Source organism: Ixodes scapularis, unplaced genomic scaffold, assembly GCF_016920785.2.
Source record: "Ixodes scapularis isolate PalLabHiFi unplaced genomic scaffold, ASM1692078v2 PGA_scaffold46__3_contigs__length_2488377, whole genome shotgun sequence".
NCBI lineage: Eukaryota > Metazoa > Arthropoda > Arachnida > Ixodida > Ixodidae > Ixodes > Ixodes scapularis.
In genome coordinates this window covers 1,213,210-1,234,754 of record NW_024609875.1, presented here as the reverse complement: position 1 = coordinate 1,234,754, position 21,545 = coordinate 1,213,210, and the positions used below count along the sequence as shown (strand labels likewise).

Below are 21,545 nucleotides of genomic sequence, written 5' to 3'. Positions count from 1 at the left end.
CGGAGCTGGCGCGGCCATTGAATCTGCTGCTCCGGAAAGGCTCAAGGTGGGTCTGGGGTCCAAAGCAGGGTGCTGCCTTCTCTTCTCTCGCGAGGGCAATAGCAACCACCGCTAGCCTTCGGTTACCAGATCTTAATCGGCACTTTGTTGTGCAGACAGATGCGAGTGACTACGGTGTCGGAGCAGTATTGCTACAGGAGCACGATGGACAGTTGCGCCCTGTGGAATTCGCTAGTCGAACGCTCACACCGTCGAACGCAACTACAGCGTGACTGAAAAGGTGGGGTTGGCCGTCATGTTTGCTTTGAAGAAGTTCGACCTCTATTTTGATGGTACGATTTTCGTTATTCAGACTGATCAAGCAGCACTTACCTGGATTCAGAAGCTAAAAGAGCACGCGGGGAGGCTGGCCCGCTGAGTAGTAACCATGCAGCGCTACTCGTTCACGATTGAGTACCGAAAGGGATCGACCAACAAAGTCGCGGACGCGCTCTCTCGGGCGCCCCAGAATGGTGGTTGGGAGGAGGTGACGCAACCAGAGTGTAACGAGAAGCGCGGGAAGAACAGGAGAAGGTCTCCGGATGCAGGGGTGAGGTCCCTCACGGACGGTTGGGAGGAGGCGAATCAACCGGCACTCGTAGCAGCCTTAGCGCGCGGCACAAAGGAGCAAAGGATCGTCGCTTGGGGTGAAGTGGTCAGCAAGGAAGAGCTTGTCGATGCCCAGAAAGCAGATGGTTTTTTGCCAGCGGGTGTTGGGTAAACTGGCTGAAATTGCGGTTGACACCGGAAAGGCTGGCGGTCGAGTTAATGATCAATATGATTCATATCTGCTGGGCGAAGACGGCTTATTGCTTCGCAACATCCCAACGATCGATGAAGGGGAGGGTAATGAGTCTCCCTTCAGGGGGGTGATTCCCAGGAAGCTACGGAAGGGGTTTATCGGGTACTTCCACGACTCGGCTGTGGCAGGTCGGGGCAGTGGCAGCAAGACTTTTCATAAGTTATGCCGCGCCGCGACCTGGCCGGGGATGAGGCAAGACGCACTCCGATACGCCTCCAGCTGTCCAGCCTGCCAGAAATCGAAGCCCAGAAGGGGCAAGCCTCCGGGCTTGATGCAGTCGGTGGAGAGTCACAATTCGTGGAAGATCGTCGCTTTCGACATCATCGGCCACCGCCGAGAAGACCGCGGGGAAACCAGTACATTTTGGCTATTACCGATCATTTCTCAAAGTGGGCAGAGCTGTACCCACAGAGGAAGCTGGTTTCAGAGCGATCTGGGAAAAGTTACTAGATACTTTCCTGCGCTTCGGCACACCCATGTGTCTCATTAGTGATAACGCTAGTTATTTTACTAGTAAAGTGTTCGTGGACTCCTGCTTGGCACTGAACATAAAGCACAAGAGGACAACACCGTATCAGCCCCAAGCCAATATTGCCGCGCGCAGGGTCACGGACTTGTAGAAAGTTCTCGTTCACTCTTCCTGCGGACATAACTATCGTTCATCCCTGTTTTTGTTGTTCTAGAAAATGCTTTTTCAGTCTCGCCCCAGCGCTCGATTCTGCTGACACGCCGACTTCGACGCCCGCGACGCTCCGCTTTCTTCTGTTTCCTTCTTTATTTTTGGCACAAGTTCGCCACATTAAACGCTTATTTATTTCTGTTTATTTCTTGTTTATTGGTCACGACTCACCACCCGTGACATTCTGGTGGAGGTGCGGGGTACCGCATGCCCGTGCAGCGTTACCCTCCCAGGACCCGCAGTGCAAGCCCGACTCCAAGCTCGCTGAGAAGACCACTCAGCGCGGAACCTGAAACTCGGACAGCCGCCGCACCAAGGGAGAGGATCCGGAGTACGGTTTTCTCCTGGATAAACCCAAGCCGAAGAAGACGACGATGGACAACCAGTCGCAGGCCCCCGCCGCTCCTGCCGTCGTCTACCTACCCGTCGCTCCTCGGACACCGGCTCCGTTCCACGGCGAACTCCACGAAGACGTTGAAGATTGGATCGACCAATTCGAACGCGTCGCCCGCCACAATAGCTGGACCAACGAGCAACGGCTGCAAAACGTGTATTTCTCGCTCGTGGGGACTGCCAGAAGCTGGTACGAAAATCACGAGTCTTCATTGACATCCTGGGACATTTTCAAGAGCCAGTTGAAGGCGACTTTTGTCAACCAGCACCGCCGAGAGAGAGCCAAAGACTTACAGCGTAGCAGGACTCAAGGCCCCAACGAGAGCATCACCGGCTTCGTGGAGGATGTTCTCCGCCTAAGCGCCCGCGCCGATCCTCAAGCTACCGAGGAGAAGAAGCTGCACCACCTGATGAGGGGTGTTAAAAGCGAGATTTTCGGCGGTCTCATCCGGAATCCCCCAACAACAGTCGACGAGTTCATCACGGAGGCGACAAATATGGAACGGGCCTTGCTAGCCCGCGCCAGACACTACCAACGACACCCTGGCGTAACTACTCTAGCGACATCTGGATCCGACCTGGGCACCACCCTCCCCGACATCCGTGACCTTATCCGTGAAGCCGTCCGGGAGGAGCTGAAGAAGTTGCTACCTGCTGCCACAAGCCTGGATACGCCCTCAGTCGCCGAGATTGTCCGGGAAGAGCAGGCGCTGCAGCCAGAAGTTCTCGCCAGCGCCGCTCCTGAACCACCGAAGCTGAGCTACGCCGCAGCTACCCGACGACCACCACCCCCTGCTCACCCGTATACGGCGCCACCTCGACGTGAACCTCTAGCGCCGCAGTATTCACGACGCCATGAAGATCGGGCGTACGTCTGCCCAGAACAAGCTGCTCCACGAAAGACCGACGTGTGGAGGACGGCCGATCGACGCCCGTTGTGCTACCACTGCGGGGAGGCCGACCATATCTACCGTCGTTGTCCCTACCGGCAAATGGGCCTGCGTGGGTTCCACCCGAACGACCCACGCCCGAGGTACGGCGAACGCCCTCACGAGATCGAGGAGTACCTCCGACGTTCCCCCTCCCCAGTGTCGTCACTCCGCCGTGAAGCCCGCTCCCCATCGCCACGACGTTCAGCCTCCCCAGCGCCACGATCCCGCCGAGAGAGCCTGTCTCCCTTGCGTCGTCAGGAAAACTGAGTGCGGCAACGCCTGGAGGTGACGTTGCCGAAAACGACGGAAGCAAACAGCCTCCAAGAACGCCGGAGCGCTCCCACTCTCTCGACGCCCCGCATTGCACCGACGCGCTTGCAACGCTGTCCAACAACCTAAACGTTGTTATCGATGGCCAAAACGCATCGGCACTCGTTGACACCGGTGCAGACTACTCAGTATTGAGTGGGAGGCTCTCTCGCCACCTTCGAAAAGTCACGACGCCGTGGGATAGACCGCAGATACGAACCGCCGGAGGACACCTCATCACGCCTGTCGGAAGGTGCACCGCTCGCGTCGAAATTCACGGCGAGACGTGTCCTGTGAAATTCGTCATTCTACAAGACTGTTCCAAAGACGTCATTCTCGGCATGGACTTTTTGTGTGAATACGGCGCCGTCATCGACCTTGGAGAAAACAGGTTGACGCTGCGGACACCTCTTCCGCCTTCAGAGAAACTCCAAACTGCGTCAGCCGCCGTCCGAGTCGCTGCCGACCACGTGAATCTGCCGCCGCGATCAAGTGTTGTCGTACCTGTCGTGACCGATGCAGCTACCCGTAGCGAAGTTGTTCTGGAAGGTAACCTCCAGTTGCTCCTGGGAAAAGGAATAGGCGTCGCACGAGGAGTAGCTGAACTTCAGGATGGCCGCACTGTGGTCCTCGTGACGAACTTCCGGAATGAAACGCAACACCTCACGAAAGGTGCAGCCGTTGGCCACGTCGAGGATCTCCGAAACTCCGCTGAAATCGCCGCCATTACTGATGAATTCTCGCCACCTCAGCAAGACGGTACGTCGCCAGCGCAACTCGACATCGACCCTAAGCTTCCGGACCCAAAACGACGGCAGCTGATTAACCTGCTCGCCGAATACCGTGACTGCTTTGCGACGTCGTCGAAGGTACGCCAAACAGCCGTTGCGAAGCACCGCATCATTACCGAGGACGACGCGCGCCCTGTGCATCGATCACCGTACAGAGTCTCCGTTAAAGAAAAGAAGGTGATCCAGGAGCAAGTTCAAGAGATGCTGAACGACGACATAATCCAGCCATCAAGCACTCCGTGGGCCTCTCCAGTCGTACCGGTTAAGAAGAAGGACGGAACGCTTCGGTTCTGCGTGGACTACCGGCAGCTGAACGCGGTGACGAAGAAAGACGTCAACCCGCTCCCCCGAATCGACGACACGTTAGACCGGCTGCGCCACTCTCGATACTTCTCATCGATGGACCTGAAGAGCGGCTACTGGCAGATCGAAGTCGACGAACGGGACCGAGAGAAGACAGCTTTCGTCACGCCGGATGGGCTGTACGAGTTCAAGGTAATGCCCTTCGGACTATGTACGGCGCCAGCAACTTTCCAGCGTGTTATGGACACCGTACTGGCAGGACTGAAGTGGCAGAGCTGTCTGGTCTACCTCGATGACGTCGTGGTGTTTTCCAGCGACTTCGACGAGCACTTGCGACGACTCCGAGCTGTTCTTCAAGCCATACGGACCGCTGGACTCACCCTCAAGCCGTCAAAGTGTCGGTTCGCCTATGACGAACTGAAGTTTCTAGGTCACGTGGTTAGCAACGAAGGCGTACGCCCAGACCCTGAGAAGACTCGCGCCGTCGCGTCATTTCCAGTGCCGACAGACAAAAAGGCCGTGCGAAGATTCCTTGGACTTTGCGCCTACTATCGTCGCTTCGTTCGGGATTTCGCACGGATTTCCGCACCGCTCACAAACCTCACGAAGGACGCCGAGAGGTTCGAATGGGCCGAGGAACAGCAGCAGGCATTCGACGAGCTGAAGCGACGACTCCAGACGCCTCCGGTTCTTGGACATTTCGATCAGGATGCGGACACCGAGATTCACACTGACGCAAGTAACGCAGGACTTGGCGCGGTACTAGTTCAAGTACAAGAAGGCACCGAACGAGTCATCGCCTACGCAAGTCGGACACTGTCCAAGGCAGAGAGAAATTACTCCACGACTGAGAAAGAATGCCTTGCGGTCGTCTGGGCAATCACGAAGTTTCTTCCGTACTTGTACGGAAGCCCGTTCCGCGTAGTCACGGACCACCACTCGCTCTGCTGGCTTGCGAACCTCAAGGACCCGTCAGGACGCCTCGCTCGATGGAGCCTCCGGCTACAAGAGTTCAACATGACTGTGGTTTACATGTCAGGACACAAGTACAGCGACGCTGACTGCCTGTCCAGGGCCCCTGTCGAAACACCTTCCGGCAGCAGCGACGACGATGATGGCCAGTGCTTTCTAGGGGCAGTGAACACCGATGACATGGCGCGACGTCAACGAGACGATCCGGAGCTGCGAGCCTTAATCGAGCACCTGGAAGGGCGCGGCGGTACCGTACCCCGTGTTTTCTCATGAGCCGTGCCGACCTTCACCATTCGACAAGGTGTGCTCTACAAAGAGAACTTCGGGAACAACGACTCGCCGTGGCTGCTGGTAATACCGACCGACCTTCGAGGGGAGATCTTTCAAGCATGTCACGACGACCCGACGTCCGGACACCTTGGATACAGCCGGACACTGGCCCCTATTCGTGAAAAGTATTACTGGCCCAAGCTCCCCAAGACCGTCCACCTGTACACACGATCATGCCACGAGTGCCAGCGACGCAAGAAACCTCCGACGAGGCCGGCCGGACTCCTGCAGCCTATTTCTCCTCCAACTGCCCCCTTCCAGCAGATCGGAATGGATCTACTTGGTCCTTTTCCGCCTTCGACGTCGGGGAACCGCTGGATCATCGTCGCCACAGATTATCTCACGCGGTACGCCGAAACAAAAGCTCTTGCTTCGGGGACTGCTGGGGAAGTTGCCAAGTTTTTCATTGAGTCCATCGTCCTCCGGCACGGCGCTCCAGAGGTTCTGATTACAGATCGCGGATCATCGTTCATGGCACAACTGACCCAAGAAATCTTCCGACTCAGTCACACCAGCCATCGTCGTACAACTGCGTACCACCCGTAGACCAACGGGCTGACGGAGCGACTCAACAAGACAATCGCCGATATGATCTCTATGTACGTCGACGTAGAGCACAAGACGTGGGACGAGGTGCTGCCCTACGTCACGTTCGCCTAGAATACGGCGGTTCAAGAGACCACTGGATTCACCCCTTTCCAGCTGGTGCATGGTCGGAAGGTAACGACCATGCTGGACGCCATGCTGCCCCATCAGCCATCTCACAACGAAAGCGACGACGCCCAGGCGGTTGCTCAACGCGCCGAAGAAGTTCGCCAGCTCGCCCGACTCCTGATTCAAGACCAGCAACGCGTCGACGCCGGCCGCTACAACCTTCGTCGCAGGGACGTCCACTTCCAGCCCGGAGATAGGGTGTGGGTATGGAAGCCCATCCGTCGCCGCGGCCTCAGTGAGAAATTGCTGAAACGATACTTTGGACCCTACAAAGTGCTTCGTCGCCTCGGTGATCTTAACTACGAAGTCCTCCCCGACGGAACGCGCCCATCTGCAAGACGTCAGCCGCGACCCGAGGTGGTGCACGTCGTCCGGCTAAAGCCGTATTACGAACGATAGAACTTTCCACTCTCGTCGACGGGTGAACTGTGAACTGCGGCTCGCGATTCTGCTGCCTTTTTGTTTTGGATTTGTTTTTGTTTGTTGTTTTTCGTTTTGTGCTGCATCGGGACGATGCACTTTTTAAAGGGGGGGATAATGCCGCGCGCAGGGTCACGGACTTGTAGAAAGTTCTCGTTCACTCTTGCTGCGGACATAACTATCGTTCATCCCTGTTTTTGTTGTTCTAGAAAGTGCGTGTTCAGTCTCGCCCCAGCGCACGATTCTGCTGACACGCCGACTTCGACGCCCGCGACGCTCTGCTTTCTTCTGTTTCCTTCTTTATTTTTGGCACAAGTTCGCCACATTAAACGCTTATTTATTTCTGTTTATTTCTTGTTTATTGGTCACGACTCACCACCCGTGACAATATCACTAAGCGAGTAAATCGGAATATCAAAAGCATGGTGATCGCGCTAACGGAGACACCGAGACTGGGATGAGCACATCGCTGAGATGGGTTTTGCCATTCGGAATACCGTGAACAGATCAACTGGTTTCACGCCAGCGTTTCTGAACCTGGGTAAGGAGCTACCGTCTCCGCTGGAGAACAAGTTACGGAGCAACCAAGGAACACCAGGACGCCCGCTTTCTAGGTACGCGGAACAGCTAACGAACCGCTTGTCTGGGGCGCTGCACGATGGTAGAGAGAATCTTGATGCCGCAAGGATCGAGCAAGCGGCGCAGTATGGAAGGAGCCATAGGCACTTGGAATTCAAGGTTGGTGACTTGGTCCTGAGAAGAACCCACCCCCTGAGTAACGCAGCTAGCGGTTTCGCCGCGTCGCTTGCTCACAGATGCGAAGGGCCCTATGAGGTAAAGACTCAAATGTCACGGCTTACTTATAAGCTCACTCGGTGTGATACAAATGAGGAGTCGGGTCTAGTTTACATCGCGGACTTGAAGGGGTATTACCGTCGCGATGGGGAACATAGTGAATGAAAACTACCGCCGCCACCACCTTCCGATACAGAAAGTGATGATTTTCCGGGGTCTGACAGTGTTCTTTCTACACAGGATGCCTCCTTGGAGAAACCGCTCCAGGGGGCCATACCCAGGAGGCCCACCGGACGGGCCAGGCCCCGGGGAGGCTGGACCCCAGTGATCCGGCCGACCAAACCCTCGGGGCGGCCGCCCAGGGAGGCGTTAACACCGAGAATGGCCGAACGGCGGAGCGGGCCAGCGCCGCCTGGGCTCTCCGCAGGTACCGCGAGCCCGGCAGCTGGCAGGCCTCCGCGGCACGGGGCAGGGCCGTCCGCAGAAAAATCGTGGCACTAGGCAGGGATGTCCGCGACGGAACCCCCGCACCACGAAGCGGGTCCATCTACGACCGGGGGACATGCCTGGAGTCGGGCCCCTGCCACACCGTGGCCACGTGGACGGCGTGGGAGGAAGGAGGGGCGGTCCATTTCGTCTCCCACCGGCGTTGGAAGCATCAACCCAGACCAACGCCTGGCCAGCCCGACCACGAAGTCCCACTCCCGTTCCGTGGCCACACGCAGTCGGCGGCGCCACGGGTCTTGGGAGCGCCTGACACCTGCTGGCTGTGCGGGGTCCCGATAATACATCTGGAAACCCACGAAGCAGGTGGACTTCATACTGACCTGCTGGAGGAACAGCCCCTCCCGGGCAACGTGGCGGCAGCGGTCCAGACCCTGAGGGCAAGCCGCCCGGACCTCCTGGCTCCCGCTGCCTTGGCCTCCGTCCAGCCAGCCTGGCCTCCCGAAAACCGTGCGGCCGCACCGGCTACCGCAGCCACCGCCGTCGAACCCGCCACCACGACGGCCCCCACAACATCGGCCGCCACCACATCCTCCGGCCCAAGCCATCGGGCCAGTGTCGTCCACCAGCCCCCTCCGTCCCCCTCGACTTCCGACGACGCCATCATGGCCGAGGTGGAACAACTCCTCGGCCAAAACCAGTAAGCACCCGGGGCCCCCCCGAAGACCGGGATTTGAGGGGGGGGGGGGGGGGGGAGTGTGGGAAGCCGAGGAGGACGACAGCGCGCGAGGGGGCAGGAGCGGTGGCCGGCGGCCCGGTGCGCGTGGCAGAGTGTACGAGGGATTCCGCCAGGCACGGGCAAGACACCCGGACGAGGACTGCAATGACATGACCACAGCGACCACCCGAAACAGTAAAACGTTCTGAATTCATTCTCGCTCGTGTGACTTCTTCGGAGGGCGGACCAGGCAGCGACCGATTGGGCAGCAGTTTAGTACGGCGACCCACAGTGCTCTGGTGGTCAAAAATAATTTTATACTTCAAAATTGTACTTGCTCTTTGGTAGTACATGCAATGAAATTACTTTTCTTAATTAAAAAAATGATTGAAAGCCCACGGGCCTCTCTGGACTCTGGAGCCAAGAAGCACGCTCAGTGAGCACGCTCTATCGGCTCTAGGCCTTTCGTTCCTAGCCATAGCCAGAAGTAGTACGTTTCTTTTGTTTGCGAAGTCGGCGAGTCAGGCGAGTCGGCAGTGTTCCCGCGCAAGGCCGAGGCTTTCGAAACCGCTATCCGTACCATCGTCGTATGGTTCAATCGCCGTGGAAAGTAAACAGAAAACAAGGTCTCTAGCCATAGCCAGAAGTAGTACGTTGCTTTTGTTTGCGAAGTCGGCGAGTCGGCAGTGTTCCCGCGCAAAGCCGAGGCTTTCGAAACCGCTATTTGCACCATCGTCCTATGGTTCAATCGCCGTTCGCCGTGGAAAGTAAAAAGAAAACAAGGTACGTAGTATTTTGTTACTTCGTAATATGGAGAATGGAGCGTTTTAAGCTTTCGCTGTCGGAGTCGTGCAATCACCAGAAAAGGAGGAGGATAGCGCAAAACGCTCACAGGGAACTTGAAACGGGAGCACCGCATCTGGTGGCCAGTTTTTCAGAGCGTTTGATAACCTCTACGTCAGTGTAGTGCCCTCCAATGAGTTTGGAATCTTCAAGGCGACAAGTCTCAACAGAGTACTCGTTGTGGAGCGTGAAAGACATCTAATGCAAATATGTCTGCTTGCCACATGGACCAGGGCTATGCTATTCTTTCTCTTACTCACTTGCATGTGTAACAGTATCCCTCTACTGTGTGTGTTCTGAGTGGCAAATATTTCAGAAATGCCTTAGAAAGTAAATGGCATACTTCTTCTTTACAGATAATGTTTCCTGTGGTTAACTTCATAGAGGACGGTGCTTTCTCAGTAATATTATCAAATTGGTTGAGAGGTGACCACACAGCTTGGCCACCCTATAGAGGCACCAGGCTGAAAAAGGCTGCAAAATATCGCATAGAGCCCTCTGAACAAAAAGTAAGGGCGCAGACGAGCTGGTGTACATTGCACATGGTTGAAAAAACCCCGAGACTGCGGGTAAACGACACAACACTAAAAAGTCTCTAGAGACTTTTTAGTGTTGTGTCGTTTACCCGCAGTCTCGGGGTTTTTTCAACCAGAGCCCTCTGCTGGCTGGGCTTTGCACCCATGCAGAGTTGTGGGATCATCTTGTAAGTCCAATAATAGAAATAAAATATTTCTGCGAATTGGCCAGGTTGCTGTTTTTGCTACTTTTTTGTGTCACTGCACGCAGTTACAGATATGTGGACATGGTACCTAAGTTCGTTGAACCTGTTAACTGATTATGTTCCAAACTCTGAAGCCTGATTAATATCTGAATAAACCGGTTCACAGCACTTTGCGAGGCTAAACATTATCAAATTTTTCTAACCGCCCACCTTGGTGGGAAAAGGATATTCCACCTATACTGATAAATGCCTCCTCTATTCAGAATAATGCAGTACAATTTTTGTATGATCTGTAACTCTGCTTGCTGGGACTAGCCTTGAAGAGACAATTTAGGCTAAAAATACACTTTTTTGAGAGGGGTATTTTTTGGGACATATGTTGTGGATTTCTCATTTAATAAGACTGAATTTCTTAAAAGAACAGCCTGTCTTTGAGGTGTCGCAACACAGGTTCATGCTGTAGGAGAAACTTCTTGTCCACTATTATGGCTAGTCTATATTTAATATGCGTCACACAGTGGTCATTATGGCATATGAAAGTGTGGTGGTACTGTGCTCATCCAGATTGAAATAAGAAGAGGTAGGCGTTTTTCTCTAATACTTCAGTCAATACACCGCATGCAAACAATAACGATGGACTAAAAGAGGATGAATGCACTGGTGTAATAACATCAAATACTTGTGTTCAGATGTTAACACTAATGTAGCCCACATTTGTGTGTACATAATGACTGTCAGGCCAATCAATTTCTACCTGATGCTCCACCTCTACCTGTTCAGCATAAAATGATCTAGGCTTTTGGTGTAACCTGTTGGCGAGAATAATGCCTTTGTTAACTATGAAGTGTTCATAGGCTCACATGATCTGGACGTAAGATTACCGTAAACTACAGTATTGAGTTTTCTTCCCTCAGTGACATACCAAGATGCCAAGCGCAAAGAAAAGAAAGCAAACGAGACATCCGAACGTTAAGAAAACGGTGAGTGCTACAGATTCTAATTTGGCATAGGTTGACTTCACTTTTTATGGAGGCAGCTGTATACAGCCCTTCAACTGGAGTGCTCAATGTGTAACGGTAAGAGTGCTCTCAACAGTATAAAAAAAAAGCTTCGGAAGAGTGGAAGTGCTGGGGTTTGAGCCTGTGTCCCTCTGGTTGAAGCCGCGATGCCTAATCTATTGGGCTATACAGCTGTACACGTCAGAGGACGTGTGAAATCTTCCAGAAGGCAGTTGACAAGTGTTCGTGCACATATGGTGGGACAGTGCACAGAAGGCGAGGTGGAAAACAAGAAGCGCGTGTTTCGGTGTTGCAAAAGCTCCAGGTCTAGTTACACAGTCCAAGGCATGTCACCTCATTTACTGGATATGCTAATGTTTTTTCTTGATATTTTTAAATTTCAGTATTTACATTTATGAATGCTGAACCTGCTGTGGAGCCAAAGGTTCTCTGCTCCAGTATCTTTATTTGATCAGGAGTTCGAACAGCATGCCTTTTGTTCCTGACATCACAACTGTGCTACATTTTGTGCTACTTAAGATTACCTTTTACACCGCACTGTCCTAAGTGTATCTTATGATTGTGAGTCAAGGAGCCGTGACTGACACTTCAGTGTAAATATTCATACAACCGATTTCCTTTTGAATTTTTTTTATAGCTATAACACTTATTTGAAACTATGAATTTGAAAATCTTTTACACAATAATTTTATAAAATAAAAATCTAAAACTTTTTCACATATTGTTTTAGTTAACATTCACACAATTTAGGTTATGGAATTCCTAGCTTCTAATTATGATTTGTTCAAAGAGCCAGTAAGATTGTTCACAAACCTTTGCTGCAGAACCCACGGATCATGTGCTCAAACCCCACCGCTGTCCATTTCGACACAAATACCGGCACAAATATGTTTATCACGTCTGTGTATCGCGTGTTAAAGACCCAGACTATCAGCTGTTCTGTACTGGCTAAATGTCTCATCTCTCGCATAGACACATGCTCATCATTTGAATGGCTGACCAATGTCACGCTGTCTAAATATCCACAACCCGACTTCTTTTTTGCAAACCTTTATAGATTTGAGTATACAGAGTGTTTTTTTTTTCTTATTTTTTACAGATTTTGTTTTTTTAATAAGAAATGGTAGCTATGTGGATGCCGCTTCACTGTATGTTTGGGGCTAGGCGGACATGAGATGAGGAGATAAATGTCACAGTATGTTCACTAATTAACCAAAACCTGATAATTAACTTTTTATTTGATGGCTTAATTGGTCATGTTGCAATTGCAGTTTTAAAGGGAGCTATCAATAAAGCCCATCGAAATTGAGGCTATTTTCGAAAACACAATGAGCTTTGTAATATTCTGTGTTTAAATTTTGCCGTTCGTCGCTTAATTCAAAACAGCGCAGCTGATTATGCGTGGTAGAAGAGTAACGTAGCCACTTCTGTCCATCCGTCACTATCTCAGAAGTGTGACGCCGGCGCGTGCATTATAGGCACGCTGTGGAGATAGTGACGATGGACCTGACACAAATTCATGACTCTTCTAGGAATAATAACCAGCTGCGCCGTTCAGTGCGCGGGTTTTAATGAAGCGAAGGAAGGCAAAATTTTAACAATGAATACCTCAGTGGTCTTTGTTCTTTTTTTTTTTTACAAACTGTATAATCGGGTTAGCCTTTACTAATAGCTCCCCTTTAAACTGCAATTGCAGCATGGCCCATTATACTGTTTATGAAAAAGTGAAGTAACAAAATTTCGTTAGTTAGCCGACATACTGTGACGTTTATACCTTCATATAACCCCCTCCAAGCCCCAGAAACATAGAGTGAAGGCAACATCCACGTAGCTATCAGCTTATATTCAATTTTGTAAAGAATTAAAGAAAAACCCTGTATAGCTTTGAATATGCTTTTTACAAGATGGCGCTGGCAAGAACACCTCCGCCTAGAGGTGACTTGGCAGAAGGAGGCAAGCACTTTGTTTTATTCTTACTATGTTTATAGTCAGCTTCTTTCAGTTTGACTTTCCCTTTTATAACTACTTGCCAAGCACTGACCTTCGATGTATAAATTATGTTACTTAATATGTCAGTTTGTTTTTCTGACTTCGACTGCCCTCTGAAAACAGTACTGAGAAAAGTGAGTATTTATCTCGTTAATGTCATTACCAAGGAACATGAAGCCTGCCATGTGCACAGATCTCTTTTTTAAGGTTAGGGGGTGGGGACGCATGTAAATTATTGATCACAATAATTAGCACTTTTGTGTTATTGAAACAGAACAAACAGGACATTTGCCTGTCTCCATTGAGGTTTCCAAATATAAGTTACTGACTTCTGGAAGTGAACTACTGCTAAGAATGACACTTGGTGTAGGGACAGGTGTGACACTACACTCTTTCCTGACGCAAACATGGCGATAAGGGTCTGTGTGCCATCTAGTTTTATGTCAATGCTCCTCTTTCCCTATTCATTAATGTGACATATATTTGTTTTATGATAACTTTTGGCAGCAACAGATATGATAACATCAGTGGCAAGAACTCTTGTGTTTTTCTTCATTGAGGTTATTTACAACCATTTCACAATCTAATATCTGTGTATATAGCACTAAGCGAGTAGATGCCACACCTATTCCTGGTAAACGTCAATACTGTCTATGAATTGGAGCCAAATATTTTTATTACAATTTTCTTTTGTGTAATTACTTTTTTTCCCCTTGCAGCTGCCCCACGGATGCAAGAATGATCTGTTTGTAACTGACGTATTCCTATATCTAGTCAATTTCATTTAGTTCAGAAGTACTTTCAAACTACATGTTTCTGCTGCTATCTTAAGCTTGTTTGTTGCCATTCATTATACTTACTGTGAAGTTCAGTATGTTTTTTTGAGAATCTGCAAGTGTTTCTGCGGTATATATCAGGTCCTGATGCTGTAGCTTTTTTTTTGCGATTTATCACAGTTTACTTTAATTAAGTTAGCTGAGCTAGTCATTGATTTTAGTCTTTGTAACTCAAAGCTTCTACTGAGTGCAATGTAAAACTTGAAAGATTTATGAAAATAAACCCTATCTCACTAAATCTTTTGAAATTTTCTAAGTGTCCTACCTCATGGTCGGTGACAGGTGCCTCTTAAAGGGTAACTGCAAAGAAAAAAAGTTTTTTTTTAAACAGCCTAATTGGGACAAGCATGTCACAAAACAAATGTTCCGCGAAAAAAATGATTTTTTTTATCAATATTTACGCCACAGGATGTAATTTAGTACAGTCAGAACCTCTCCACATTTGAAACTCCCGCTCTTTCGACCCCCGCGGAAGAGGAGTACGCCCCGCCCCTCACTCTCCTTGCGTTGCGGAGTTGAACGACGCAGCGTCTCGAGTTCCGGCAAGATCTGGCAACTACGCCAGGCCGCGGTACCGCGGTATTGACTCCGTAAGTGTGACGTCATGGGTCCAAACAAATCGTTGCTAGGGTCGTTGTTATGGACAGATGCATGTGGCTCGGTTTCGCTGCGAAAACTTGAGCGTTCAAAAATCAGGAGTAGGATTCAAACTTCTAAAAATCACATATATACAAAGCTTGAATGTCATATATGTTTCGACAGAAGTGTGCCGGTAATCGCTTCTTTCTGAAATATTTACGACTGCAACTTCCGGTCCTTAAGATGCCTGCAGCAGACGACGAATGCAAGAAGTATGCCGTCTGCCACACGCCGGCCGGCCAAGCCGGCGCCGTCGTTTGAATCGTGTGAATAAAGACGATATTCTGATATTGCATTTGTTTGAAATATAATGAGTTTCAGACACTTACAAGAATTCATAGTGGGATAAGATGCAAAATATGGTTTTTCGAAAGTCCTGGCGTCGATCGAGATGATCGTCTGCTCAAAGATCACATTTGCACCCGTGAGAAAAGCACTTCAGGCGATCGGTTGACTTCCCAAATTTTGTTTGCGGACTCGCGCTATGGGAGGGTGCTTCGTACCTGGTTGTAACCATCGCGTGGAGAAAGATTCTTGTAGTTTCTTTAGATTTCCGCAAGACCCCAAAACGCGAAACTACTGGATAAAAAACATAAGGTGAGTACATGTAGCACTGGCGGACAGTCGCCTTGGTGTAAAAAAAAAGAACCGAACCAACCGAGAGCACGTAAAACCCGTATTCTGTTCGGTCATAATGTCTTAAAATATGGCGCTATATTTATATATTATTACTAGAACATTGATAAAGTAGTTGCATGCAAGTAGTAGTGAGAGTAAAATCCAGCTGAAACCTGCAGTAGTCTTACATTGCTATGGTAAAGCAGCGTTAAGAAGTATGCCTGTGTCCATGCGCTATCCGGTTATTTTGTTTATGCTTATATATCTACCTTTGCTGTTGTTGTTTCATTGTGCTCTTCATATGTTCCCCTGTACGGACTAGCTCTTGAATTTAGCATATTTAGTACAAGACTGGTGGATAGCGTTCTCCTTGTTCACCTTTGTTTTTATATTCTTTTAATTGAGTGTTTTATTTAACTATATATTATTATTATTATTTTATTGAGGAACAACTGCAAGGTTGTTCATGGGTACAATAAAACGTTGATTGACTATTATTATTTTTTTAGGAGAGCAGACAGCGAGCCGGGGCAACAAGCACGCATTTGCAGTTGCCATTTCAAGGATGGGGAAAAAAGCAAATTGCCAACCATTTTCCCTTGGAATAAGGAAACTCGTTTCCAATTTCCAGAAACCCAATGTGGACGGAGGTGAGGACCTGAATATGCGTTATATTTCATTATAAGGTTAATAACACACAATTAATTTTTTTATATCTCTTTATATTTAACAAATATTGTTTGATGTAGCATATAACCTTTGTGTATGCTTTGCACACATTGTGATTTGCAGGAAGCGAACAGAACCCCACACACCACAGCAGGCGCACAAACCTACCACGTCAAGAGCTGTACTAGAAGCGGAGAATTACTTCCTGCAGAGAGTATGTCTGCTTTTAATATGTTCTTTAATTGAAAAGATGTCACATCAAACATGCCTCTTTAACATATGAATCATAACCATGATTTTTCATCTGAAGGTTAAAGTTAGCATGCCTACATGCACATATTTTCACATCCAAGACAGTGACATCAGGAGTTGTGCGGGGAGGGGGTGGAGGGGGGGGGGTGACAGGGGTGGGGGAGATTGATTCAGCCCCCTTTGCACAATATATCTTACTAGTATTACTTCAAATATCCCCAGCTGCTTCAACACGGCAGATTATATAGTATAGCGAACAACGATTGAGAACTAGAAATAAGAGACTTAACTGGGAAAAACTTCAAAGAAGGGTTTGCTTTGATCTTAACTTTTGATGCACTTCAAACTTGAGTCAGTTGCCTAATTAAGATAAATATTTTCTTTTCCCCGGTTTGTATGCTGATTATGACTTGTCTAGGTTCCTCCCCAGATTTTAAGAGAAACCCATGTATATTGGGCACAAAATAGACTAAGCTAATCATCAGCGATCATAATTTACTGTCAGCACTACTATATTCACAGAATATTATTATAGCATGCAACTCTACATTTAAAGTATACATAAACTGAGAAGCAAGCTTACAATTTGGCAGCATCAGTTATAGCACACATTTTTCGTTCCATTCAGGTCAGAGGGGGGTTACAAGTCGTACATACTGTAATTTGAGTACATATTTTGCTATGATATATCATATATATTAGGTTCACTAAATTATATTACAGGAGGAAGAGGCTTCCGGGAAAGAACACCAAAGACGGTTCACCTTCAGTTCAATTGAGGAGAAAACCAACCTGGTCGTTCTCTACAAGGGGCTGCCACACAAAGATATGTTTTATCTCTTGCTAGAGCTGTGCCAGAGGTTCACCATAAGCTACCGTGCGGGATGGCAGGTGCAGTCCATTGAGCTGGCTGACCAGCTATTCATGACTCTCGTCAAGCTGCGCTCGAACACCACCCACCTTGACCTTGCTGTTCGATTCAGCTGCAGCACTGCCACAGTCTCAAATGTGGTGCTCACATGGGTCAACATATTACGCAATGTGCTTTGCGATGGGCTGATAGGCCAGATTCCTTCGGTGAACAAGAACAAGGCCTGTCTCCCGTCATGTTTTGCCAGCATCACCAACTGCAGAATCATCCTCGACTGCACAGAGGTTGAAGCTGCTGTCCCAAAGGTATAAAATACAACTGAAGTTTTCAGCTTAGCCATATGAAGGAAATATGTATTGTATTCTGCCATATCACACAAATACATTTCATTGCCTTAGTATCGAAGAGCATTCTGCTCTATCTTCTTAGCAGTGAATTTTTAGGTCACGGGCCTCAGGGTGCTGCCTCCGATTTGTTTTTTGGCAATCATTAACTTTATAAACTACAGAATACAATGTCAAATATAAAATGTCAGAAAAAAAAACACAAGAAAGAATTGCAGCTGCTACAGGACCTGAACGTACACAGCTCACATACCGTTCAATGTTTCACACATATCACATTCTCCTGCCTGACCTATATTTCTAGCAATTGTTTCGCAACGCATGTGTTTTGAGCGCTTGTAATATTGGGTGCCTCAGCCCAAATTTGTAACAGCCTATATGTAGCTGGCAAGAAATGTTGCCAACACATACAGGACTGCATGAAAGCAGATGCTGTCTTTGCCCAAGTGGTGATGTAATTTGTGAAGAACGTCAAAGTGCGATGATTAATGATAATCTTGTGAGAGACAAGTTTGAAATATCTAAGTAAATAATTGATGCCATATAAAAACTCAAAACTTTTATAAAACATGTGCATAAATATCTATATGAACTCCTGGAAATTCTGCTTCTCCTCGTGCACACGGAAGCACCGTGGGAAAGCAGCAGTTCGGCTGAGCCTCGACCTGCTGGTTTTCTTGATCATGGTAGATCTCCATCAAAACATAACAAAAATCACACACGTCTTTGCTGCAGTCAAGCGCACTTCCCTCTTAAAGGGTAACTGCAAAAAAAAAAAAGTTTTTTTTTTTTTAAACAGCCTAGTTGGGACAAGTACGTCCCAAAACAAATATCCCGCGAAAGAAAATTTTTTTTTTTACAATATTTGCGTCACAGGACGTAATTTAGTCAGAGTCACAACTCTCCACATTTGAAACTTCCGCTCTTTCGCCGCCCCCGGAGAAGAAGATCGCCCCGCCCCTCGCTCTTGGATTTGCTGTTGGATTGGCTTGGCTGCGGAGTTGAACGTACGCAGCGTCCCGATTTCCGGTGCGTCTTGTGTGCGTACTACTGTCCACAGCCTTTTGTAGCTTCTGCACTTTACTTCTGTGTCCTCGCGCAAAATGGACCCCGAGTTGAAGCGTCAGCTTCTTGACCGCAGCGAGCAGCTGGGTCTTCGGTCATTCGAAGACACGCCGCGGAGGACGGCTGCCGACAACGACGACGGCGCACCGCCCGAACCTCCCGAGCCTTCGGCGCGCTTGGACGACACCCGCTGGTAATTGAACTCCAGCTGTTCTTCGTTAGGCGTTATGCATGTCCGCGTTCTGTTATGCTCCTTTGTATTGCTTCAATGTATCACATTAATGTACGATTTCCCCCCACTGTAATGCCACCCTGGTGCTGTGGGAAAGCGAATAAATAAATAAATGAAATGAAAAGGACTGCGTCGCTGCTACCTTCTCGCGCGAGACGTCGCATGCTTCGACGAATTGGCCACTGAATGGCTCGGGTGGTACCCAACTTCCTCGATTTGTCAAGACTGAAAGAAAAAAAGTTAGTCTACTGCTGCTATTGACTCTTGCGATATTACGTGCAACCAGGTGCCTCTGCGGCCGCTGCCAGCTAATGCCGACAGCCCGCGAGTGCGTCTGCTGCCTGGAGGTTCCGAAGGTCGCCTCCAAGGCTGGTAACCGCTGCATCACCGATCACTCCGACTTTTTCGGTGGCATCCTGAATCCAGTCGTGCTCCAGATCGCCTACCGGATGAGGGCGATGGAGCTAAATGACATGGAGCTCATCGGACAGAGGAGCACCCATAAGTAAGGCTAACACCACGTCGTGTTGCATGCTGTAGACCAGAAACGTTGATGTATTTTTACTACATTATTTGGCCTGACTTAGTAAGCAGATGCTGGGGCATGACTGACTTTTGCTGTGATTGTAATTATGACCTTGCTGTCGATGGGGGCCTATTTGTTTGGTGCATAGACAATCGGCAAGAGGAGCGATACTTGTTCACATTATGTGCATCTTGTTACTATCTGAGGTGATAAGTTAATTTTACTGTGGGCTGATTTGATTGCATATAGTCCATTGTTTCTTTTTTTTTTTTTAGATTCACAACATTTCTGCTCTTCAGAGCAGTCTCTTCCCCGAGTTTTTCTTGTATTCTCATGTGTCACCTAAGTCATCATTCTGGTCTTTCAACAGGAAGTACCGGTATGTGGCGTACCGGCAGTTTGTCTGGTGGATCTGGCGCCGCCTTGGCAGAGGGCACTGGATGGTCTTGCCAGCTTGTGTTGTACAGGCTATTCAAAACATGTATCCATCTGATGAATACCGGGGCTTTGAAGCTCTGTGAGCCGTCGGATTTATGAGCACACAACTTCATCCCTTAAGTTACGAGAACAGTTAATGGGTGCTCCTCTGTCCCATGAGCCCCATGTCGTTCAGCTCCATTGCCCTTATTCGGTAGGCAATCAGGAGCACGACTGGTTTTATGATGCCACCAGAACAGTCGGCGTGATCTGCGATACAGCGGCTACCAGCATTCGAGGCGACCTCCTGAGCGGTCAAACAAACTTCACCTCTTTTTTCTTTCGAAATATCTCTTTACATTTTTTCACCCAATTCCAACGGCCGCTGCTCGACAGTAGAAAGGATCGCACATAATTGTAAGTGACCGAAGAGGCGCTCAGAATATGTGAAGGGTCACATTAGAACGGTGAGGTGTAAGAAGTGTACGAACGACAGTTCTGGTCCTGAAATTATTTTTGTTAAAAAAGTAGTTCCCAAGCTTTAGATTTTAAGGGTGATTACTACACAGCTAGTGTCTTGATGCTATTTGTTAACTTAGTTTCATACTCATTTATGTTATGTTGTAGGTTTTTTTCTGCGTTTCCCAGTAACATGAAACGTCTTGCATTGCACTGCATGTTGTGTTTGCGAATTGTGGTATTCGGTTTTTTCCTTATTTCCCAGTAACATGACACATCTCTTATGATATTCAAGAGGTTGACTTGGTGTGCAATGTTGTATGCAAATAAAGAAGTTCTGGGAAAAAAAGTCAGTGGAGTAAACTTTTATTGATATTTACACATGCAGTGAGGGAGGAGGGATGTACGTTATAAAAAGCCTCAGAATATGGTGGCATGTGGTTTGTATTACACTTGCCATTCATCAACGGCACACCAGTTTATGGGGGGGGGGGGGGGGGAAGAAGGGAAGGGAAGCAATGAAGGAAATTGGCACTTGAAGCATTCTGAAAAAAGAACAAACCAGACGGGAAGTTACCCACACTGCAAAAGTAACAATAAGATAGAACTGTTAAATGCAATATATTTCGACAAATCGCAAGAAAAAAAATTAAAATTGAGCCCGCACAGGACACATTTCCTTTATGCCTCGGGGTAATGTTTCGGCACGGAGGGCACACCTGGAACTTTCAGGAAAGAAAAAATCATTTCCCTACACGTTGCCTACCTCATGCCCGAGCAGAGACTCGGTCACGTGGAGAAGAGTGACTAGAGCACCTACGTGTGCTTCTGAAATACAAAAACACCACAAAGGCACTTACCTGCACTGCAAAGAAAGGAACAATGAAACAGCAATGCAGTTCAGTTAAATAGATCGCAGCAAAAAAATGTACCCGCAGAGGACACATTTCTCTATGCCTCAGGGTAATGTTGCAGCACGGAGGGCACACCTGAAACTTGCAGGAGGAAAATGATTGCTTCACTACGCATTACCTACCTCATGCCCGAGGTGCAGACATGGCCGCGCAGAAAAGAGCGACGTGAGCACCCACCGCTGCTTCTGAAATATAAAAACGCCACGCACAAAAGCAGCAGACAAGCACTTACCTACACTGCTAAGAAAGCAACACAGTATAGTTAGACAAACCAGCAAAAAATTGAGGGACGCACAAGGCACATTTCCTTTATGCCTCGGGGTAATGTTTAGACACGGAGGGAACACCTGGAACTTTCAGGAAAGAAAAAATCATTTCCCTACACGTTGCCTACCTCATGCCCGAGCAGAGACTCGGTCACGTGGAGAAGAGTGACTAGAGCACCTACGTGTGCTTCTGAAATACAAAAACACCACACAGACAAGCAGCA

At 48.7% G+C, this 21,545-nt stretch overlaps 1 protein-coding gene across 1 annotated transcript; it reads left to right on the top strand.

The window, feature by feature from the left end:
- Positions 1 to 18,507: 18,507 nt before the first annotated feature.
- Positions 18,508 to 19,786, top strand: LOC115313473 (P2X purinoceptor 7-like). Its single transcript, XM_040215252.2, has 3 exons — positions 18,508 to 18,700; positions 19,026 to 19,244; positions 19,636 to 19,786. Exons 1-3 carry the CDS (start codon positions 18,546 to 18,548, stop codon positions 19,784 to 19,786), a joined length of 525 nt encoding a protein of 174 aa, XP_040071186.1. The 5' UTR covers positions 18,508 to 18,545.
- The last annotated feature ends 1,759 nt before the right edge of the window (positions 19,787 to 21,545 follow it).